This window comes from Apaloderma vittatum, unplaced genomic scaffold (assembly GCF_000703405.1).
Source record: "Apaloderma vittatum isolate BGI_N311 unplaced genomic scaffold, ASM70340v1 scaffold436, whole genome shotgun sequence".
NCBI lineage: Eukaryota > Metazoa > Chordata > Aves > Trogoniformes > Trogonidae > Apaloderma > Apaloderma vittatum.
The window spans coordinates 131,420-155,945 of record NW_009721020.1 but is presented as its reverse complement, the minus strand read 5'-3'; the positions used below and the strand labels follow the sequence as shown (position 1 = coordinate 155,945).

The following is a 24,526-nucleotide window of genomic DNA, read 5'->3' as shown; positions in this document are numbered from 1 at the left end:
CAACCCCTCAGTACAGTGTGTAATGAAATACTCTCATGAAAAGCATTCAGGCCGTCTCATTAGGTGGGATTTTGGATCATAAGTGTCGTCATGGGCTTCTGTTGAGAAAGAGAAAAAAAAATACAAAAAACCTCTCAGTTTCGAAGACCTATGACAGCAAAAGCAAGTTATATTTCTGTCTGTCTTAGTCTTGCAGTTCATCCAGACAAAATTAGAATTGCAACAGGACAGTTAGCTGGAGTGGATAAAGATGGAAGGGTAAGTAATAGAGCTGTCGAGCAGTAGTATCTTGTTTTGAAAATCAGGAAGAAGTGGTTGTTGGGTTTTTTAATCTCATCATCACCTTCTGTTTGCAGTTTATTTTATGCACTGCATTTACTGAGATATTTTGCTGTTTCTAAGGTAACAGCCTATATCTCTAGCAAAAGACAGTAAAAACTAAGCGCTTAGCCATGCTTCAAAGAGTTCATACCTCATAAAGTTCTCTATCTGTGATGTAGGAAACTCCATTTTAATTCTACAAGCAAATGTGAAGCTTGTAATTGATTTATAAGGCCATGTCATTTCTGTCACATGTCCTTCAATAAGTCTTCTCTCAGAGGAGAACAAGCCCCCAATTCCATTGGTCAGTGTACACTTAAGGCTGCATGGAAGAGGAAACCAACTTTGAGAATTCATGGAAGGTGTGTCAAGCTTTCCTGCAAACTTCCTTATGTGACAGCAAGTGTGTTTAAATGCTCTTGTCCCTGACTTTTGGCCAGTTCTGCCAGAATTTGAATGATTAGATTATCCTCATGAAGTTATAGACAGTGGGGAAAAAAAGGGGGGAGGAAATAAAGGTGACGTACTATGAGGTATAGAAGCACGTTAAATATAACCATTATTCAGATGTTCAACTTCATTTCTTAGATTTTTGTAAGAAATGGATGTGTGTGGGTTTTTTTAATAGATGTTGTTATGATTTCCACTGAACATTTCTTGAGTCTCTTGTTAGTGCTGGTTGATTTGTTTTTCCAGCAGTGGGATAATTCATTGTCACTTTCTATGGTGAATGCTGCCCTTAAGCCAACTTAATTGCCACTTTATTTGTGATTGTTTCACATTTATGAAGCTAAGCTGGTTGGGATAGTACTTGTATGAAATAAAACCATGGACATTTTCATTGAGTGGTTGATGATGGTTAGAGGACTGAGTACACCAGGATGGTGGTTTTTTTATTTTTTTCCCCCCTACTTTATATATGAAAACGAAAGGTTTGATCATTAGTTTCAGGTGTCGCATAGCATTGTTAGTTCTGAGATCTGAAATGCAGGATAACTCTTATGTTATTTGCTCAGTGACCAGAACTGGGCAAAGACCTCTTTTCACAAATACCAAATGCCACCATACTTAATTTCCTACCTTGATTGTGCCACTGCCATGTTTGTAGCCCAGACACAGGGAGCAAAATTGTCTCGACTCTCACCTCTTGAGCTTCGAGATGCTATCCCTCAGTTTTGTTGGCACCGGTCGTCCTGCATTTCAGTCTGCAGTTTGCAATTCAGGTAGCATCTGCTTAACAGAAGTCAAGACCCACGCGTAGTCCTTTCCCTGTTGATGACGCTGTTTGTCCTGTCGCTTTTTCACACAGCCTCTGCAGCCCCATGTCAGAGTGTGGGACTCGGTCAGCCTGGTGACACTGCAGGTGATCGGCCTTGGGACTTTTGAGCGTGGAGTGGGGTGTTTGGATTTTTCAAAAGCGGTAAGACGGTCGCGATTACTTGGTGCGTTAAAGAATTTATCCGATCCTACATAAACGGGAAGGAAATCTCTGGAGGTTTTGTTTGCGGTTGTCTAGCTGATCTGTTTTGGTATTAAAAGTGTGTCAGTGAAGTTTATGTAGACTTTATAAAACCAGCTGACAGCAAGCTAGTTGGAAAAACAGGAAATCGCACATGTAAAAAGTGCGGTAACAAGCTAGCACAGTGAATAAATAACAGGCAAGTAAAACCTTAGCTAGAAATTGAAGTCTCTGCTGGGTTTGGTGGTTTGGTTTTGTTTGTGAGGGGTCTGGTTTTTTGTTTGGGTGTTAAAAACAGCTTTAGTAGTGAGGTTCATGAAGATAAATTTTAATGACTTCTGATAGAAAGGGTAACTTTCCTGCTTGCACAGCTGCAGTAGGTTTTTATCCACAAACAGGAAATGGAAAAAAAAGCAAAACACCATCTTGTGCTATTTTTCTTCAAGAAGTAATGCATTTAATTTGTGCCTCTGCTCCTACATAAAAAAAAAAAGCCTTGTTACTGAGTCCAAAGAGTTTATCAGAGAAATCAATAGGAAATAGAGATGTGCTACTTGACACTTGTAAAAGTTCTCATTTCGGAATTGGCAGTGAGTTTATGTGTTTGTAAAATATGTCTACATTTTAATCTTTAAAGAAAATAAAAAATGCAGAAAAAATGTCTATTGTATTTTGATTATAGAGGAAGAGATTCACAGGACAGCTGAAGGGGGAAGGAATGATATTTATTACAAATAGGGCATAACATAAATAAAACAATAATATGAAAGGATTACTGTAATTTCTGTTACATTAACAAACCAATAACACTTTTGAACTCAGTTACATTTTTTTTCAAGGTGGATAAATACATGTTCCATCATTTAAAAAAAAAAAACCACCAAGTGAAAAAAATCAGTAAGGAATTTTTGAGGATTAGTTTTTAGTTTTTACTAGTTATGTTTTGCAGCTGAAACTGATTTTAATACTGTATTACATTCTCACATAATTCCTTAAACAGTGAATCTCCAACTGTGTTTTTACCACATGATTTCGTTAACCCGTGCAAGAGCTGTGTATGTCGCCAATGCTGTCTTCAGGGTTTCTTTCCAGTTAATAGTTGACCTGTATAGTTGCATATTACTACTCGTAATAGTACTTGGGAATAAAAATTTCAGCCACCTCTATTTTCATAATTTGTTAGAGAATGCTGTTGAACTGCAAGAATCAACCTTAAAATAGATAAGGCCTCCTCCAAATCTTTCTACACATGTCCTTGAAACAACTGGTTTGTGCAAGTATGTGTTGCTGTGAATAAGTATGTTTTTGTCTGCTCTTTTAACTCCGTATCACCATTTTGCTGTAAAATTGGTCAAAATAAGCTGTTTCAGTTGCTTAATACTGTAGATATCAGTCTTTCTGCTCTGTAAGCATCATTTTATTCAGAAAGTGCTGCAGTTTTGCCAACTCCATGATGAAACTGCTGGTATTTAATGGTCCATAAGATGTGCTTACAAAATTCAGTAATGCAGAGTTGAGTGTATGTGATGGTGACATTTAAGAAAAAAAACACAAGTGGAGTTGTGTGTCTGTCCTCTGAGACCTGAGGACAAAAAGGGAGAGACCTTTTTGCTACTAGAGTGATATTGCAAACAAGAAAACAAAAAAGGGAAAGACTTGGTAATACACTTTTAAAGCTTTTTGAGAATATTGTTTGAAGCATGGACATTTTTGTGAGATTATGTGAAAATCTATGTCTTTAAGAGAAAAGGAAAATACCAGATAGATCAACATTATGATTATTTTAAAAGAGCTTACTTAATTTATATTTGTACTTTTATGGGTTTTTTCTAAATACTGGTGACCTGCCCTTGTTTCTAAATGAAGTATGACAGTACTTGTCAGCACTTCTTTTTCTTTTTCTTTTAGGATTCTGGTACTCATTTGTGTGTAATTGATGACTCTAATGAGCATATGCTCACTGTGTGGGATTGGCAGAGGAAATCAAAAATAGCAGAAATAAAGGTAATTATTGCACATATTAATACTCTGAAATACAAACGATTTTACTCCTATAAGTACAACAGTTTGTGGGACACACATTTGATCTTACTTTGCAGCTGCAACCATGTTACTGCTTGCTTATGTAAGGGCACAACAGAAATGCATTCTTTCCTTGTATATCAGAAGGGTTTTGAATACTGGAGCATTTACATTTCACTCATCCCTAAGAGCCAATCCAAATAAAGTAATTATTTAATATTTTCATAATTTATTTTAAAAGTTTATCTTGGCAACTTCAAGTAAGTGAAGTGATGGTTCTGTCTATAGTTGTGTATTTTTTTAAAAAGCAACTTAGTTATTTTCTTTTTTGTCTGAATCAAGTTCCAGACATTGGTTCTCAGTACATCTCTCTCCCCATTTGAAGTCCAGTAGTACTTTAGTAGATTGCAGTCTTGTCTGATTTTCTTTCTTTCATAACCTTCTAAATTTCTGATCAATGAGAAGTGTGCAGAGGTGTTGCACTCAATGTTTGTGTAAAGTTTATTCGACAGAAACACACAATACAATATAACTTGCTATTGCAGTCCATATTTTGAGACATCTTGCTTTGTGTTATATGTGATATCAAACAAAGACAGTTTACATGGGTGATTATTTTTTTTAATCATGAGTCAGATCGTGGAGTACTCTACAAGCACATATTTCTATGTGATTACAGACTTGCAGCTTCAGATAGCAAATCAGATTGGTTTGACTCATTTTCTTTAAGTTTTGTTGACCAGTATGAATTATATTCTGTTCTGTAAGTTTTAATGAAATACTATGGCAGTATTTTAATTTTCTTGCTGATATTTAATGTGAAGCTCTTTGGCATATGCCTTGAATTTCCCATTTTACTGGCATTAACTGGTTTCACTCTCCAAGGAAGTTCCTTGATGTTTCAGAATTGGCTAAAAAGAATTTGACAGGGACGGCTTGCCCTTCACGTTTAGGACTTGATCTCGCAGTATCCTAAGCAACCTCCACAACAAATGGTGTGAGCAGAGTTTTATCCCTTGAGCTAGGATGCAGAACAGAAGCCTTTATCCATACAATTTGTGGATATAGCAGATCTGCTCATGTGGAGGTAACCATGTGTGAGAAGAATAATTCAGTAAATATGCCCCATCAATAAAAAGTGGGACTTAAGAACGTTTTTTCTAAAGTGAGCCAAAAATGATCATGTGGGACAGGGTACTCCCGCAGGTGCTGATGCAGCAGTACTTTTATATATTCCCCTTTAAAGCGTGGGCAAAAACCCCATTGAAGTAAACTTTTTGAAGCAGTTACTTAAATGCTTTGCAGAGTCATTGCCTCCAGGAGATTGTCTTCAAAGACAGTTTGATTGAATGTACATTAGAAGTTAGATAAATGACCAGTCAAGTTTGTGTTTGTAAAATCTATTGGTAAAGGATGAAACATTCACCAAGATGTTAGTAACTCAGTAACAACATGTGCAGCCAGTAAAAATGAAAAGGTGGGACCCTATGCTTCAGAGTTTTAAGTTACACAGGCTTCTTGTTTTCTTCTTTGTGAGGAGGAGAGGAAGAAAGAACACAAAGGAAGTTTTATAGAATTTCAGAAAGAGAATGGTGAATATAATCCTACTGTGTTACCATGGAGTCACTTGCCTCTGTCACAACTTTGTTATCCAGAATAGCTAACTGGTCTGGTAAAAGCAAGCAGATTTTTCAACTCAAGAAAATCTTTCTTTTACACATCATTCACTTGCCGTGGCAGAAGTCTTTGCTGTTCCAGGGGCAGAAACTTTTGCGATTTAAAAAGTGAATGTAAAACTCTGACTTCTCTACTGAAGTTTTATAAAGCTCTATGTGATCCTACTTTGGCAGGGGGACTGGACTAGGTGATCTCTAGAGGTCCCTTCCAATCCCTAACATTCTATGATTCTGTGAACGTAAAAATTGAATATATGTCAAATAATCTGTGTGGTGATTTAGTTTATTTAGCATGAAACACTTAAGGATTCTTTCAGGCATACAATAAACTGCCTAGTTCCTGATATCTCTGTTCTGAAACTCGAGATTTTGCATATGTTAATGTCCCATGTGAATAAATATTACTTCTGTTACTATTTCAGACTACAAATGAAGTTGTTCTTGCTGTAGAATTCCATCCAACTGATGCAAATACCATAATAACATGTGGCAAATCTCATATATTTTTCTGGACCTGGAGTGGCAATTCATTATCGAGGAAGCAAGGGATATTTGGGGTAAGAATGTCTTGATATTAGGTCAATTTTAAAGCCCCTTTGTTTACCATGTACTGTTTGAGCAGAGAGGTAAACAAACAAAGATGTTAAATTTTGCTTATGGGTTTGCAGGAGGTATGGGTGTGGATACATTGTACTAATTACATAGAGAGTACAAGCAGTTATCCCTTTCTTTTGCTTGTTTTGTTTCAGAAATATGAAAAACCCAAATTTGTTCAGTGTTTGGCTTTTTTGGGAAATGGTGATGTGCTCACTGGAGACTCAGGTGGGATAATACTTATATGGGGCAAAACTACTGTAGAATCTACTCCAGGAAAAGGACCTAAAGGTAGGATACGTTCACAGTTAATTGCAGGTTTTGAATAGTCTGTAGAAGACAAACATGAGAGGTTGCATTAGAAAAAGAAACAGGGAAATGGGACTGACTAAGGGTGTACACTTCCTATTATTAAGATGTGCTACTAAACTCCTTCAAGTCTTATGAATTTGAAGACACAAGAGCAATCTAGAGTTTCTCAAACTGTGCCTGAAATGAATTAAAATGGTTTATTTCAATGTTTTGCATTTTAAAATATGTGCAGTTAATCAGCTTTCCTTTCATCCTGAGATTTTAAAAAGGCTGTTTGAGGATTCTGCAGGGTCCTTTGCTTCAGATGGCTTATTTTGTACTACGCTTAGTCTCAGAGGAATACCATTAAGTGTTGAAGGTGATATTAATAGGACTTGTATGTGAAAGAAAAATATAATGCATAGTTATATCAGTGTCACAAATAACAGTATCTGGTTTAGCAGATACTCAAGTCTTGGCTGTAAAATGTACTTCAAAACCCATCTTATTTGAAATTGGGATTAAATTTACTCTTTAGGGCAAAGCTTTTGTAAAAAAGAAAGGAAAATGATTTGTTACCCACCATATGCAGACCTAGCACAGCTGAGCCCTAAGGTAACTTATAAATTCAAGGATAATTTATTTTACTTGGCAGCTATTTCAAACACTCTGATTTAAATTGGTATACCAGGAAAACATTCATGTAAAAGGTAAATTTTAACAGTAAGTCTGTTTTTGTAGGTAAATCTTTTTCTTGTCTTTCAAGCTAACTGCAGTGGAAAAGTAATTTAACAAATTATCTGATGTTTAATTTTGAAGTTCTTGTGCAAAAATAACTTTTTGCCAGGATAAACTTAAAAGATACCAAATAGAACATTTAATTACATTGGCCTAATTAAATATGGGATCTTCTAGTTCGTTTATCACATTAGATTGGTCTCAGGGCTGCACCTCAAAGCCTTTTTTCACGGTGTGAGAGCATGCTGACTTGAGCTGACTTGGAACTATAGGCAGAATCAACTAAGTCAAGCTGGTATTTATTTGGGTGGTGTTTTAGCCTTTTTCTGTGATTGCTATTTGAAAACATGCAAGTCTCAAAGCAGCAGAATCTTGGGGGTTTTATAAAATACACTTTCCCAGAGCCATTCTTCTGACAGGAAGCCCTGATTAGGATACAATAGGTTTCCTTTGCTCTTTAATTTTCTCATCTCTCTTGATCTTGCTAGTGTTTTCCTTTGGGTAGACTGCTGTATTGATATGTGCCAAGTGCTGGTTATACTATTTTTAAGTGAGGCAACATCCCGCATTAGCTATTAGGTTCATGCATCCTGGAACTTTGCTATAAATAATTTGCTTTTTATTCACATAAGACTATAGACAACAAGTCATCGAGTTTCTTGTAATAAAATAAGTTTAATTGATTTTTAATATTGACTTGCTAAATAGTTGTTGACTCTAAAGGACAGTTTCTCTTACATCTAGAAAATCTGTATTCCCTCAGAGAGCAAAGAAGTGAAAACGTTACGGAAATAGTTATTGTTCTTGCCTTCACACATTACAGGACAATCAATCTCAAAAAAGTTTCTATTCAGAAAGTTAGGCCCTTTGTTTTTATCTTTTTATCCTGTAAGAAAACACTACCACCTTCTGTTTGCAATACTGGTGCAATACTAATAGTCTGACATTCCAAATGTAATTGTTTATTATACAGTGTTTTATTCTTCTGCCAAAAGGCACAGCTTCTCGTAAACCTCGGGGGAAAAAATTGCGTAGCGTTCTTTATTATTTTCTTTTTGTGCATGTAGGAGTGTATCAGATAAGCAGACAAATCAAAGCTCACGATGGCAGCGTGTTCACGCTCTGTCAAATGAGGAATGGAATGCTGCTGACTGGAGGTGGGAAGGACCGAAAGATCATCCTGTGGGATCATGATTTGAATCCCGAAAGGGAAATAGAGGTAAGAAAGCAAGACAAGGAAATTACCTTGAGCAAGGTATTGACTACCAAGACAGAGCATTCCCCACCCTAAGGAGGATAAGTAGTTAGTTTGCTGTCTTTTTTGGTGGATGACAGTGTTGTATTATAAAAGTGTTTAAATTTTCAGCCTGTAAGTGAACCCACGTGAGGCTTCAGTTCTCTTCAAAGTTGAACAGAAATTTTAAGTTTTTTCTTTTCTTCGAGCTCTTCCTTAGTTTCTTTTATTTGTCCCTTTTCTGACAATATCACCCGTGTTTTTGTTAATTTTGACAAGACGATGTTACCAAGATCTGAGGGTATTAATAGAATTTTTGACAATAGTCAAACAGTCAGTGGGATACATATGGTATTTGTAAGAATTAATGATTAATAAGCTATGTTGAGAAATTTCTTTTAACTGTATCCTAAAGCAGGTGTTTAGTGAATATGTACATGTTTGTGATTGGCTGTACGGCAATGCTGGGTAAATGGGGATGAACTGGAAAAAGAAATTGTACATTATAGATTTCCATTTCTTTTTTTTTTTTTTCCTGACAGTAAGATTCCCTCTCGAAATAATGTATAAGCAGTTCTGGCAGTGGTTTTACTCTACTTACCTAGTGTCCATTTACAGCAGCATTTTTTTCCTTAACACGTGTTTAGTTCCATCTAGAGTTTGTTATTACCTTGAATCTAACATTGACCTTTAGAAAACATGTTTGAGAGCAAATAAGCATTTGCAGCTCTTAGGCTCAAGTAACATGCTCTATTCATATCAGTATCTCTTTTCTGTTTGTTAATAATGTTAAGTTAAAGCTAATTTTTTATGTTGAGAAGTACTACCAGAACCCTGTCAGACAACTTTCTGAATAATTGCCTTGATTTTCTATCTTGTGTGGCAAATATTAGTGTATTTTCTAAATATAAATCATTTTAAAACACAAAAAATACACTGTAAGATAAAGTATATTAGAATTCAAGCAGACAACAAACTCAGTAAAATTCAGAGTCATTGCTCACATCAGGCATAGGAACATTTATTTAAGGCTAATCAGGAAGTATTAAAATCGGAAGCCTTTTCTGTATGCTGCAAGATTTTTTCTTATTTTTCACAAACTCTTTTGAAGAGTAAACTGTAACTGCGTATTGTCCTAATAAGAGGAGTTGTAAGGTTGTGGAATGCATTTGTTTAGTGTGTTTGCCACTTAAAAATCCATGTAATTTAATTTATATTTTTTTCTACTGAGACTTATTAAAATGTCACTGTCGTGATTGGTTGGGAGTGAGATAGTCTCGCATGCTAGCACTGAACAGATGAATGAAGTAGGTATTGGGTCAAGGCCTGGTCTAGTGTGTACATGATTAGATTGCTCCTTTTTACTGGGAGAACTTAATTTCTGGTACTGTCACTGTGCAGTATCTGTGACCTTCAGAAATAAGCACCTGTCAAGATGCATGATGTGGTTTTACAGATGTTTCTTTTCCTAGGTTCCTGACCAGTATGGAACGATCAGAGCAGTAGCAGAAGGAAAAGCAGATCAATTTTTAGTGGGCACTTCACGAAACTTTGTCTTGAGGGGAACATTTAATGATGGTTTCGTGGTAGAAGTACAGGTGAGAGCACAACTTTTTTTTAAACTATATCCCAAAAATGTAAAGTCTTCCCTTGCCTGTGTGTTATTTTAAGAGAGTCTTTATCTTATTTATTGTTAAATCGTACATGTTTTCTTTCCAGGGACATACAGATGAACTCTGGGGACTGGCATCCCATCCTTTCAAAGATTTATTTTTAACGTGTGCCCAAGATAGGCAAGTTTGCATGTGGAACTCTGTGGACCACACGCTGGAATGGACCAGGCTGCTAGATGTATGTCAACCCTTTAATGTTAAATATAAAAGTAGGAAAGTCAGAAAAAGCGTTAGTTTTCTGCAATACCCTTGTCCCATCCGATTGCAGAAGTGAAATTCCTGTAGTTACGGCTTTAAAATCAGAAGCTCTGATAAACTTAACTGTGCTCTTCAGACGTTGTGTAGACTATAATCTGGCTGCCACTGTCTGATGCCATTCTGACAATCCAAGTTGTTCTTTTTACAGTTTAACTTTTTTTCCCAATTGTTGAATCTGAAGAGGGTATTGTACAGTAGTGCAAGGTTTGGCTTTAGATGTCTTTCCCTATTGTCATTGTTCGTTTCACATTTTGGCTAGTTCTGTACTAATACCCAAGCAGAAGCAGCTTTTTACCAAGTAAAAAATATCTTTTTACACAGAAGTTTAGGCTTTTTACTTTGAAGAAGGTCATATAGTGCACATCACTGATGCGTTAAAATTGGATCTGTCTGAGTATTACAAGCACGCTGCTGATCGTTTTTTCCTGTATCAGTTCACCTCAGACTTTTAGAGTAGCTTTGACATAAAGAGAGGGATTTTGACCATGAGGATGCGGGCGGGTGAATGACATGTCTGTGCCTCTCTGTTCAGGAGCCGGGGCACTGTGCTGACTTCCATCCCAGCGGAGCAGTGGTCGCAATAGGAACGCACTCGGGCAGGTAAACGCCTTTCGGCTGACTTGTGATGATTGCAAGTTTAAAGGAGACAGTTTTTGTGCAACACATCTCACGTACTGGAATTAATTCTCGTTTTGTTCTTTTTGCTTGAGGTTATGTAGCCTAACAAGCTTGGAGGAGGGGGACAGATCCTTCTTACATAGGTTAAATGAAGACAGAAGGATTATTTGACTGTAGTTAGGCTGTTTTGGTTTTTAACTACTCATTCATGAAAGCCCAGGTCTTGATATTTTTTATTTTTTTAAGCTATTTTTTTTGCAATGCCTTCAATGAGCACACTATCTTTTAACTTAGACTTTTTCCAGTGGTTGAAAAATTGTTTAAATTCATAGTCAAATCTGCCTTGGCATCATCTCCCAAGAAAGGAGTCTCATACAATGTTTTTTTAGAAAATACCAATTAAAAGAAAAAATAATATATTAAAGCATTAGAAAGGTGAGAGGAGCACTTATTAAATCTACTAGCATTTTTATTCTGATTTTCAGTTATACCTCATGGCTGACAACTGGATAATAAAATAATGCATACCGCATGTAAGAAAATAGGAATTCTTTTCAGTGTTTAATTTTCTCCCTAGATTTTTTTCTATACCTAACGTCATATCTAAAAGCTATTTAAAATTTGGGGTTTGTGAACTGGGGAGCATACGCAATACTTTTAAACTTTCCTGATAAAATTAAATGTTAAATACTTTTTAGAGAGTTTCCCTCTTTAGTCTCTTCCTCCTGTAGTGCAATCTGCACTAAATTTGTTAGGTGTAACCTTAGGTTAGAAAACTTGATTTACCTTCCTAATGAAAATCTTGCTGAGCTTTATATGTTTGGTTTCCATGTTGTACCTTTTCTTTTTTTCATCTCTTTCAAATTATGGCATTAAATTGAACACGTGTTTCTACCTTCATTAAGCAGAACAGAGGATACTGGCCTAATAGTACTTGAAACAGGGAAAAGGGAAAAGAAAGTCGGGCTATATTTCTTGAGTTATTAGACATTGTTGAAATTGCATAAAAGCACAATTAGGGCATACTGAGCAACTGAAGCATTCAGTCTGCAGTTTGTTTCTGATTCTTTTTTTTTCTTTTTTGACTCCTTCCAGAGAAACTAATACTACTTCTTGAGTTCAGTGCTTCTCAGTTTAAATTTGTATTTTTAAATTACTTGAGGCAACCAGTTTATGCTGTGTTGGATAAGTTTATGATGATGGGGTTTTTTTACCCTACTCTTAGAACTAAGCAGTTATATTTTATTGCGCTCTGAAATTGGATGATTCAATGATAGGTTTGACATATACAAATGAAACTGAATTGAAATGAGGCCTGGTAAGTGTACAAGTGGATGAGAAATAAATGGAGTTGTGAATCAAGATAAACAGACCAGTTTTAAATTTACTGCCTAACGAGCAGCATTACGTGGTGCTTTCTGTACCAGATAATCCAGTCTAAGGGAGTTACTTCCCAAGGAATGAGGGCTGCATGATATATCTTGATTAATGTAAGAGAAAATAATCTCAGACCCATAACAATCAATTTAATAGCTTGATTCATAGCCCAAAATGCTTAAAGTGAATATTAAATGCGTCTAAACTGTTCAGGACTCAATAAACCCAAACCTCAGATGTGTCTATGTGTTGCTATTCTAGTGCTGCTCTACTTCCATAACAGAGATCAGTAAGACAGAGTTAGGGAATGGAAAGTTAAGAAACATGGGGATGATGGTTAAAATTGTGGCATCTGAAGAAAACTGAATTTTCTACCTCTCTTCCCATTCTTGATTGTTTTTTTACTGTGATGTGTTTTTATCAGGCCTTCACATCATGGTTTTGGTGCGCTTTTCACAGAACACTTCCCATGATGAATATTACAGTATCATTTCCCTTTTGGGGCTGCCTCCAAATGCTCTGGTGCAGGTTTTGTCACCACTTTAAGTACCTGCTGTGTTGCCTGATCGTCAGTTGTCTGGGATTAAGCCTGGTTTGAATTCGTTCTTACACTTTTTGTGATCTTGCTGTTTGCTGGAAATGCACAGCTGGAAAACTAAAAAGGAATGGCAATCAGAAAGCCTACCAAAAGAGTATTTGGTCTTTTTTAAGGCACTATACAGATTCTTCCTTTTGCCATGCTGCCAGTGGTATTACTTACAGGGAAGTAGACCTTTCCGTGACTAATCATGTAGAATATCCTGAGTGCTCTGCATATGAGTCCTCAGAAGCACTGCAGATAAAAAGACTAATAAGAGTCTTTTAGAAATACTAACCGTATTAAGAAAACTGAAGGCTCAAGTAGCATGTAAACCAGAGCCAGAAAGAGGTAAATCTGTCCAGACAGCATTTGAACTTTATACCAGTTCAGGGTCTGCCGTGGTATTGAGATGAAGAAGCCCAAATACCCCAGGGATCCAGTCTTGTGAGATGAGTTGGTTTGTTCCGTCTAATTTAATGCCTTTCAGGTTCAACATTCACTATTAACTGAATGTGGGAATTGCAAGTGTAAGTGCAAAAATATACTTTTATATTTTAGAAAACCATTTCCCTGATGATCTACTGGGAAAAAATCTACTTTCACAGATGCGAATTATCAGTAATAAATGTCTGTCATGGGTCAGAATTTGTTTTCCAAAAGATAGTAGTTTCAGGGGTTTTGTTTCTAAAAGCATGCTTTTTTTAGATAGATTAGTAGTGGTGTTTTTTAAAGCAAAGGAATTGGATGACAAAAACCAGATGAAAATGGCAAAACTGTCTCTTTTACATGGCTAACAAACAAGTTAAATATGTTATCTTCAGTAACTATTGGGAGAAAAATCAGAAAAAGCAAAATTTGTGGTCTTGCAGCTGGGACACCACTCATCCATTTATTTCATCCAGTCTGCAAATCCAAAGTTCAGTTGGCAGACAAGTTTTGCATTTCACAGCCCTCAGGACTTTTTCAGGGTCACCTGTCTTTTGCATGTGGCATACCTTCAAGTTGGCAGGAAGATCCTCTTCCAAAACACGGTCTCGAGGTGGACCTCAGCTGTTCGTGCAGAGGGCCTCTGTGGGGCACAACAATGATCTGCCGTAGCTGCTAGGCTGGAGACACATTTCTTGAAGATGGACTTTCTTGTTGGTAGTTGCAGTGTTTGCCATGGCATTGGGAGAGCTTGGAAGATTGAGGAGAGTGTGTCTGATAACAGGTTGTGAAAACATCAAGAAACATCTGAACTAGATGTGCCCAGTGCTTCCTTTCTTAATTTGTTCTGAAAATTGTCATGGTGCACTGACCCTTTCCGTGGTAAGCTAAGATTGCTGCTTGTATTTTTCATTATATAAAGTACTGCTGGAAGATTACCGGGTTTAGTTATCAGCCTCAAAGGACAAATCTAAAAAAAAACTAGTCTCAGGTTCACCGTCAAGAGTAATGTCTCTGCCACAGCAGGTGCCCTGCCATGGTTGTGTGTTTTGGGACATGGAGGCCTCCGGCCTTCCCTTGGCTGTCTGGCAGAAGCGCTGTGCAGCACAGTCATCCATGGGAGAGCATGGGGAAGGGGTACCCCTCCATTTTTATGGAAGAAGGCTGCTTTTGGTTGTTCCTGTGCTGATCAGCAGCTTTTATATCCAAGCACTGCAACTGCGCCACTCAGGATAAACAAGCAGGCATCACGCTGTGTCATCTTGCTAGATAAATAGGTTTTACAGTATAGTGCCTAAATTTTCCAGTAAAGCAAAAGGTCTTCCTCTGTTGTCCCTCCTGTCATACCCTTTTGTGGATTTGTTTGGGTTTTTTATTTGAGTTTAATTTATTTCTGTATTTTCTGGGATTTTTTTCTGTGATATCTAGGCCCCTGTCTAACCTTTTAGTGAAGTATTTGGCCAGGCCAAAGAGAGACATCGTTTGAACCAAATAGCACAATACAACTTCTGAATGTATTCAGAGAACCTGCAAAGCTTCAGTGTGTAAATTGAAAATCAAAAATCCACTTTCAGCAGAGAATTACAGCAGAGAAACTGAGCATGGTATCTACTGCTGTCCAGTACAAACACACTTGCTGTATTCCACTGGTTCCGTCTTGCACACAGATTATTTAGCAATCTGTGGCATGTAGGGCTGGGGTTTTTATGTGTATGTCATTTAATTTCTTTCTTGTGGTTCTCTCACCACGAGCTGATTTTAAGCCGTTGAGATCAGACCACCTTCCGAATACCTAGCTGCCAGACACTGGATCAGCTGGAATCTCATCTCCATCCGTAGAAAGCAGCTATGTATGCTGTTGTTCCTGGAATTTATTTTAGGTTATATAATAAGTTTGTTATGGAATTAAATGGTCCAAACTCAAGCAGAGTTCTACTGAGTTCACTATGAGGCAGCGGTTGGAATTGCCGTACTCGTTTCCACAGTGTGTGAACTCACTGGTTGCCGCTAGGGAAGGAAACCCGGCCGTGGCTGATCTCACCCACGGTTGTGAGGTGAGAAGTTTGGAGCAAAGAAATTAAATTCTGAGCACAACTTTAAGCTTTAATGTATGTAGCCATGTTGACGTCTTAGGTTTTCATGATATACCTGTATGTATATATGTTTCTATTAAATTTTCATTGTCCTTGTTTTGCTAGTGGTTGCTGTATTAGGGAGTTAGGAGGGCATCAGAACCATTGCAAAATGCTCAGGTTCTGCTGATCTTGCCCATCTTGCTTTCAGTGGCCATTTCAGTGTATGTGCCACTGAGTTGTTGTAAATGTCTTTGAGCTCTTTGCATGTGCCCCATAACTAATAGTGCAGGTTCGAAGGTGTTGTTAAATAATAAAAAATGCAGTTAATTGCCTTAGTTACAAATCATCCAAATGAGTATGGAAAAGTTTTCCACTCCTGCTACTTCTATTTTTATTTTTTTAACTTTGCTTCATACAAATTGGAAGATCAGTTTTTATATCAAAGATGTTCTTCAAAATGGGGAAGAAATAGTAGATTAAAATTCAGCTGTAGCCTGAAGGCTTCAGGATGATAAGGTGCAGTCATACTGGCTAGCGGGTGGCATATTTATCATCCAGTAGACATTTTGATGATTACTGCAGAGTTCAAGGGAAGGGGAAAAACTGCGCTGTATTTAGAATAATTTCTGTATTCTTCACGGAAAATTATATTGCTTTGTGAACCAGAAAACGGTTCCACTAAAAACGGATGTTTGCTTTGCTGCCCTTGAGGGGCTGGCGTGAGAAGATGAAGGCAGGCAGTGATTATTGCTCTTTCGCTTGCTTTTGTGGGTAGTGGAAGCAATGCTCACTGGAATTCTCCTCTGTCTAGGTGGTTTGTTTTGGATGCAGAAACGAGGGATCTGGTTTCAATACACACTGATGGCAACGAACAGCTCTCAGTGATGCGCTACTCAGTAGGTAGGCATACTTGTACATTCAGAATAACTGCTGATAAATGGGATACCTGTTCTGTTCAACCATGTTAAACTGCTCCCCAGTCACTCGAAAAGGCAGAGCTTTGAAAAAAACTTGTTTAAGATGCTTAATATATAACTGAAAACTTGCTACAGATTTGTTTGCGTATGTGAAATCTTGGAGTTTTGTAACTGCAAACATTAGAGTCACCTTTCGCAGCCTTTCCTTCACATTGAACTGTGCTGTTATAATAAATGTCAGCTTTCCTCCAAGAAAAATAAAATGCTCCAACAAAATAGACAAAGTAGTTTTAACTATTAATTAACTATTTAACTATTCTAACTATTATTTAACTAATAGTTTTAACTATTAACAGATTAACAGGAAAATCTTTTGAAAGTCTAGTACTTAAGTGATATTTTAATAGGCATCTTAGTTAATTATCAAGTTTATTAAAATGATAAAACTAAGCTCAGGTCTGTCCAAAACTGAGCCATTTGTTAAGTATTTGCTATGGGATTACATGGAGTCCAGTCGAGTACTGAGTCTCTTCTTCAGATATGACATGACAGATCATCAGAGTCTGACTCTGTTAAAACTGGATGGAAGAACACTCTCATAAATCTGTTTCTTGTTTGCTTTTGGATAACGTGCCATGTCAGGGGGCAGAACAAACCTTTGCTTCTGCCACATCTGCCAAGCACAGCAATTTGTTTTAAAGCACTGATGTTCATTGATATTAGAGACGTTTGATCATGATTCAAGGCAACTCTTGTGCATGTACTTATTTTTTAAATAAAGACAACATGAGTTAGAAAACGGATTATCATGTTTGAATGGCCCACTACTACTTTGGATGTTATTTAGTGCTGATTTATATGTAATTCTCACCTCTAAAGCTACACTAACTATGGAGAAAACACTACTCTGTGTTTTTTGTGATGCGGAAAACTCAAGCCTGCCTGCTGTTGACAATTTCCAGAAATCCAGTACAGCCTGAGGATTTATACCATGTCCATTGAATGCTTACGTAAAAAAAGCAGAAGAGAAAGAACTTGACCAAAAAATGATGCCCACAAAGGAAACAGATACTGACTGAAAATAATGTGATGTAAAGTGTTATGTATCCTTAAATACAGTCTGGAAGCAGTACTATAGTTGAGACTATTGTCTTAGTGATAAATCTGAAATCATTAAAATTTTGAAAACAAATATTCTGTTAGTTTATATCAAATATTTTGTGTTGTAGATGGCACCTCACTTGCAGTTGGATCCCATGACAACTTTATTTACCTCTACACAGTAACAGAAAATGGAAGAAAGTATAGCAGACATGGAAAATGCACTGTAAGTTCTGGAGTAAATATAATCGGCAGTTCTTGTATTTTGATGTTAAATGTGCACAGAGATGCTAAGCAGTGGAACTCTCTGTGGGCTGATGCTTTTCCGGTTTTAGTGTTGGTCGTATGTTCTATGGGGTTTTTTTCAGCATTTGATTGATTTTAAACTTCACTCTGATGGGTACTGCAGCCACTAGTGTTAGGTGGACACTTTTGCATCAAGCATGACTAATTTCTCTGGCTATTGACTTTTTCTTTGAAATGGAAAGTTAGCAGTAATATGGAGAAATGCCTTGTACTTGTGTGATGAAATTCTTCCTAGTAAAATATTACACTTGTTTGAGGATATTTTCCCCCTGTTCCTAAAGCACTCATTGGACCAACATAGCATTAGGTAGTGGAATTTCATTAGAATATGTGATTTTGGAGGTTGCAAATATGCAATATTTTCAATTGTTACTGTAATTGTTACTACAAAAATTGGAATTGGGAAATACATTAGCAATCAATTTCTGGCCCAGGGTAAAAGTGTAGCACAAATAGTTGTGTGTATATTGTTCCTTACACTCGTATAAGGTTGTTCCAGTGCTAAAAAGGCATCCTTTTATCTCCTTAAGTGTTTAGCTATCTGACATTCTGGCCTTAAGACCAGCTCTCTCTTCAGGTTAGTGGGAATATTTATGCAACGAACATCTGAACCTTATGGGATTTGCAAATGATATCGTAACAGTAGGTTCATGTTTGAAATATGAAATGTGAGGGGTTTTTTGAGTGCTCAAAACACTTCTCATTGTCACCAATTGAATTTCTTTAAAGATAAGAGAACTTCTCAGGCTAACTTTGTTAGTTTGAAAATGGGAGGTAAGGAGCTGATAAGGATAAATTGGGGGAAGATTATTTATTTGTTTATTTGTTTGTTTATTTCTAAGGTGTGGGGTTTTTTTAAATATTTACTTTTTCTACAACCTTTGATGCAAGATTTCCAGTGGAAACTGTTAGTTAGGGAGAAGAGGCACTAACAGCCCTTTAGTGCCACATAAGGTGTCTTTGAGAGATTTCTCCCTACCGTCTGGCTGAGGACATCCCCTGCTGCTAGTGCCTGGGGGTCTAGCAGCTGCCAGGGGCATGGGGCTGCCGGGGCAGTCACCATCAGTGCATTTGCGCCATCCTTGAGGTGCACAGGCTAGCAGGGAGGGCTTGGCTCTGACGTGGGATGCAGCTGGGAGGGAAGGCTGTTGGGTATGCTGGGGACTCCTCAGTAGCAGAGCTGTGGTGCGGCATGAGACAGGGCATCCTGAAGCTCCGAGCAGGGCAGTGATGGGGCTATTTAGCCGATAGCACGGCAGTTGTGAGACAAGAAATCAGATCTGCAGTCTTCCCAAGGAGCTTGGGCAGCAGGGAAAAGGCTAAACCTACGTGGACGTCAGACCAAGGGGCCTGGTGGGACTGGTGGGGACAGCAGCGGATGGCTATGCTCAGCACAGCTTTTCACTTCATCACTTATTTTATAACCACAAAAGATAAAATCTCTCAGATGGCAAATGTTAACATATGTAAGAATTAGCTTGCTATGTACTTCAAGGTCTCTGTGAGCTCTTTGGAGATGTATGAGATCGTTTGTTTCTGTATGTTTTATGAATTATATATCAAGAGAGGGCATATTGTAGTTTAAACCATCATCTCTATGTCTGTCTGCCCCTCTGCCTTGGTAGGATAGGGGAATTGTAAAAATTGGGGTCGAGGAACTGAGCATTGTTATGCAGAAGCCTTAAAGCTTCAACGCAGATTTCTGTTAACCCTTTTTTTCGGCGAGTGTGACTTGTGTGTAGAAGCCAAAATTAGCAGCCAGAGTTAACAACCTGGTTTCTGCTGGGGCTGAGCTCTCCAGACCCTTCCAAGCTCCCGCAGAAGACGGCAGCGTGTTTGCTGACCGGAGCAGTGTCTCGATGCTGCCGATACGGTCCCAGGTGCCCGGTGCCTTCCTGATGCTGCCTCCCACTGCTGGTGGGTCAGTACCAGCTTTATGCTAAGCAGGGAGACACCCAGACATGCTGGAGACCCAGAGCACAACCCTGGCCAGTGCTTGGGTGCTGCCACCGCGTTCTCCTGGTGTTCCTCTGTCATTCAGTAGCCTCACGAGTGACCTCTAAGTAGTATGATTCAGTCCCTCCTGGTAGTTGACTTCTGATTGTTTATTCCAACTTAAATACATTATTTGAAAGCTTTCAGAAGGATTTTATCTACTGAACCAGCATAAGGGCTGTGTGCCTGCTGTTACAATTAAATCCCCTTTCAATCGTAACCAGGCTTTCTGCTGCTGCCAGAGGGAAGTCTGACCTGTGAACATGTTTCCACAGTGAGGGATGGTGGTGGTTGTGATCAGAAAGTATTTCAGATGAGCTGAAACAACCATTTTGACTAGTGCAGCTGTTTTTTGAGGGCTCCAGCTATGCAGACAGCAATGTGGAGGTATGGGCTGGGCTATGAACTTCCAGAGCATTAGCAGCTCAAGGGTGGGGGGTGCTGTCTGTCTTTGCCTTACGTCAGAGATGTCTCTTAGCAAAGGGAGAAGCAAGTGCCATGCATTTACCAGTGTGGTGAAAGTCACACAGACAGCCACCCTGAAATATTTGATTCACTGGCTTAACCTGAAATACTTAGTATGCCCATCCTGTAGGCTGTGGGCATTTCAACCCTTGCACCGCTTCAGTCTGAAGCAGATAAACATTGCCATTGAAGGAGAGCGTTCCCATTTAATTTAGTCAGTTAGTTTTGTTAGCCAGTGATAATATGAATAATTATATTCTTTGTATATAAAGATAGAGAAAATGGAGTAAAATGTTCCCTTGTGAGTGGGCAGCTACCAAAGAAAGATTTTAATAGAAAATGGGATCGTCCTATTGAAAATATTATGACAATATTATGTTCCAGTTCATCGTTCAGGGATCACTTGCCTGAAGGGATTTTGCAGCGTGGAGCCCCCTGGCCAATTGCTTTGTTCCCTCCCTGCCCCCCCCAGGAATTTTAACAGCTGCCAAATGTCTGGCAGGATTTAGCAAATGACTGACCAATTCTTTTCTGTGTTGGAGTTTGCTTGCAGATTTGAAAACTTGGAAAATGGGGTGGAGGGGGAGAGGAGAAAAAAACCACAACAAACTAGCCAGTTGTGCATTTATTTTTTTTTTCTCAAAATACCAAGTTTGTATGTTGATATCATTTATCCCACCCATGACTGCAAAGCAGTTATGTCAATACACAGTTTCTATGCTTGAGGCAGAGAATAAATCCTAAAGGCTAGCTTTTTTCCTCAGTGTTTTCACAGTCTTTCGCAGAGGGCCTGAGCACAGGGAGACAGGCATGGGTTTATTTTTACATGTGACTTTGGAAGCAGTCAGCCTCTCTTTGAGCTATCTGTGGAGGATGTTGGTGCAGGGGGTGGCACAGCAGCCAGTGCAGTGCTCCAGCGTGGCCCTGGCACGGTTCGTGCAGGCTGGACCAAAAGACCTCGCAGGGACTGACAGACACCATCTTCATAACATCCGCTGAGAGGGGAAGATGTCAGTCAAGAAAGTGGCGTTTTGTTGCCTGCCAAGGAAGAGGAGAAGATGGATGGTCTTACAAGGAGAAGAGGAGCAGTAATAAGAAATGGAAGAATGGAAGAAGAAAAGAGTGACATGGACATCACTTTAATTAATTTCCTACTCTTAACCTCTACAGAGAAATAATTTATTCCTACTTTATACAAATTTGTGGCTTCTGTGGAGCCTTTCATAGCTTTATTGTTGTTATTATTACTGACAAAAGAGTTTGTGCACATTCTGACAGCTGCATCTGGCTTCTCCCTCAAAACCTCGATGTGCTCTTGGTAGTGATAACTAAACAATCAGGCCAAAGTGTTTTGATTCTGATCTACATGACCCTGTGCCTATAGGGGAGAGTTCTTTGAAGCTGGCACTAACATGCATGCAGTGTAAGCAGCACAGCAGAACCTTTCAGAAAGCTTAACAGTCCGTGATCTTTTAGTTTTACATGGTGATAGTTAACTGAAGTTTTTAGGGTGAGCAAAGGTTATTTGGATGTGCGTGCGTTAAACAGAAATTAATTTGAATGGATAGAGAAATAAGAGATCTGTCTGTCCCTTTACTGTCGAGATCTAAAAGTGATCCCGTGCAAGTTACTTGCCTCGCTCAATTAGTAGCAACTTTCTTAGTTCAAGTGCAAGCGTGAGTTCATCCATATTTTAGTAATGTAGCTTCTAGGAGTAAATTATTCTGGGATCTGAGGGGAACACGGTTCACAAGCGAAGAATCCCTGTGCGGTGTGAGAGGCACGATGCCCAGCCTGCGTTTGTTTAGCTGTTAGCGAGCGTGACGCTGCGAAGTAAGGAGCCTTTAAAGGAGCACAAGTGAATTGCGGCCAACCTGGGGTGGGCGGGGAGGTGCTTTTTTTTTGCTGTTAACTGCCCCATCTGCAGGGGCAACTTCTGCTTCAGTTTGAGCTAAAATCCATGTTTCACACTGGTGTTACTGCGTTCTTCTCCAGGGACATTCCAGCTATATTACACACCTTGATTGGTCCCCGGACAACAAGCATATAATGTCAAACTCAGGAGACTATGAAATACTATACTGTAAGTATGAAATTAAATCCACTGGAAACAGAAGTATGCATTAGCTGTCAGAATATTTAGAAGAGTGTGTTTGATCAGGACTGTACAAAACACTTACTGACAAAGGAACCAATTTGAACTTGTGTAACCTGATATCTTGATGTTATTCAGAGCTGCGTATTACCTAATGGCAATGCCAAATATAGCTTACTTCTTCACAAGGTCATAAATCAGTTTAACAGCGTAGAATTTAGAGAACAAGTGGCACTACGTTTTTATGTTGGCCCGAAGTTCTGTAGATTGAAAGTAATATATACAGTTGTCTAATTAGTGTCAACAATACTAAGTTATTTTAGGGGAATAAAATCAGTGGGTCTGAGCCACTGTTCTGTTTTGGGTTTCTTTTTTTTAACTTTATCTTGGCTGATGGTGTTGAAAACTAAGCAAAGCAATAATACTACTTTAATGAGGTAGGAGTAACAATGTTTTTATTTGTCTTTTTTAATATGTGGAAATATGAATTTAATATGTAGTGTTTATGTCAAAAATTCAACTTGCATAGGTCGTATCGGTCTGGTTTTAAATCATTTTTTGTATTCTCGTCTTACTGTGGCTTTAACTAGTTCCAAGGGGATTGGAATTCTGTTCCTGTACAGGCAAGAAGAGCCAACAGTTCAAATATCTGTCACCTTAACATGTTCTTTCTGCCTGTGACAACTTAAGTTTCAAATCTGGATAGTACAGTATCTCAGCCTACCAAAAGAAGGTATTGGTGCTTATCATTGCCTGTATAGGGAGGCAAAGAGCTATGGCCCACTAGCATTGGGCTGGTGCATTGAAAGAGGGATAATCTTTCCTTTCTGAGTTAGAAGTTGAAAAGCAGTCTAATGCTCTTGGCAGTATTTGCTCACTCTCTTAAAAAGCAGACCTTCCTGAATGATTGAATGAATTTTTAGCACATCAATGGAGCTGGTAAGAAGGAGAAATTACTCTATTACAGATTAAAACTGTTAAAACTTTTGGCAGAATAGGTAGCAGGGGACATAATCTGAAGAGAAGTATTTTTGAGGTACACTGATGAGGTAAATGAGAAGTAAATGTGACTTTTAATATTTATTAAAAGTGAAGCTGTGCGTATCTGGAATTTCCTAAAGGTACTGGTCTGTTTTTGCCTCTACAGTGTGATTGCAGATCAGTTTTAGGATGCATTTATTTACTATCAAAAAGCACATATGTAAATATAAGTTCATATGGCATAACTCCTCATTCACTGTTTTTTACAGGGGACATTCCAAATGGCTGTAAGCTAATCAGGAATCGTTCTGACTGTAAGGATATAGATTGGACAACATACACTTGTGTGCTAGGCTTCCAGGTGTTTGGTAAGCACCATTTGATTTGCTTTTGAGTTATTCACGCTATGCTTTTGTGTTTTCTTTTGCTTCAGTTTGTCACTGGAAATACGCTCTTAATGATTATTGAGGATGATGCTGAGGCTGGAGAGACTGATCACAATACGTGTCTGTGATTCAGAGCACTGGGCACTGTATAAACAGCCTGCAGTTGATTTCTATTTACTCTTAAAGTTTGGGATTTGATTTTTCTGCTGTCATTTTAGGCTACCAATTTTGGAGGCACTGGAGCAAAAAGCTGATACTTTAAAGTGCTCATATGGCACAATGTGCATTCTCATTTGCTTACCTTGTTTGGGGATAGAAACAAAACTATGTGAGTGTAGGTGTAGTTCGTGACTTAAAATCATGACAGCACTTTGATACCTATATTCAAAGGTGAGTAATATACACTGCTTCTAAGGAGTAAAAATGCTTTAAAGATTAAACAGATTCTTTACCTAGGAGTTTGTTTTTAAAATATACAACACAAATTCACAAAGCTGACAGACCTGATTTTAATAGTGTGGTTTGAGACTGTGACCAAACAGTTCAAACTTCTTTTGCTGAAGGCAACTCTGTTGGCCATAAATGATGAGCCCCTCTGTGAGGGGGTGAAAAGTATGATACAGCCTGTCAGTGTTGTAAAACCAAGTTGTGTGAGCAGGGCGCGAATGTCTCGCTTACCCCGCTGAGATCGGATACCTGCTTCTATTCTTCGTGTTGATGGAAACATGAAAAGCAGATAAATCAGCAAATTCTTTAGAGCTGAAGGTTAGATGTACAAATATTTTCTTCACTGCTACTAGGAGTTCAACTTTGAGTATCGGTTTATATGAAGAGTAGAATCAGTTAAGTCTGAGTGCTTTCTGTAGCTTCTGATGTCTGTTTTGCATATTTTAGTGCTGTCATGCGCTTAATGAGCAAGTAGCCCTAAAGAAGTGCGG

General features: G+C 38.3%; 1 protein-coding gene across 1 annotated transcript in view; it reads left to right on the top strand.

Annotated features, from left to right (window-relative positions):
* The window catches only part of EML4 (echinoderm microtubule associated protein like 4), a gene marked incomplete at its 5' end in the record, with an annotated part of 89,498 nt that overhangs the window by 59,414 nt on the left and 5,558 nt on the right, over positions 1-24,526 (top strand). Inside the window, 13 exons of the mRNA XM_009871190.1 lie at positions 189-258; positions 1,631-1,741; positions 3,689-3,784; positions 5,901-6,035; positions 6,228-6,363; positions 8,169-8,320; positions 9,808-9,933; positions 10,055-10,186; positions 10,799-10,866; positions 16,154-16,242; positions 17,489-17,586; positions 22,122-22,209; positions 23,472-23,570. Of these exons, the coding sequence (XP_009869492.1) occupies positions 189-258; positions 1,631-1,741; positions 3,689-3,784; positions 5,901-6,035; positions 6,228-6,363; positions 8,169-8,320; positions 9,808-9,933; positions 10,055-10,186; positions 10,799-10,866; positions 16,154-16,242; positions 17,489-17,586; positions 22,122-22,209; positions 23,472-23,570 (1,400 nt within the window). The remainder of the gene's footprint in view (positions 1-188; positions 259-1,630; positions 1,742-3,688; positions 3,785-5,900; positions 6,036-6,227; positions 6,364-8,168; positions 8,321-9,807; positions 9,934-10,054; positions 10,187-10,798; positions 10,867-16,153; positions 16,243-17,488; positions 17,587-22,121; positions 22,210-23,471; positions 23,571-24,526) is intronic.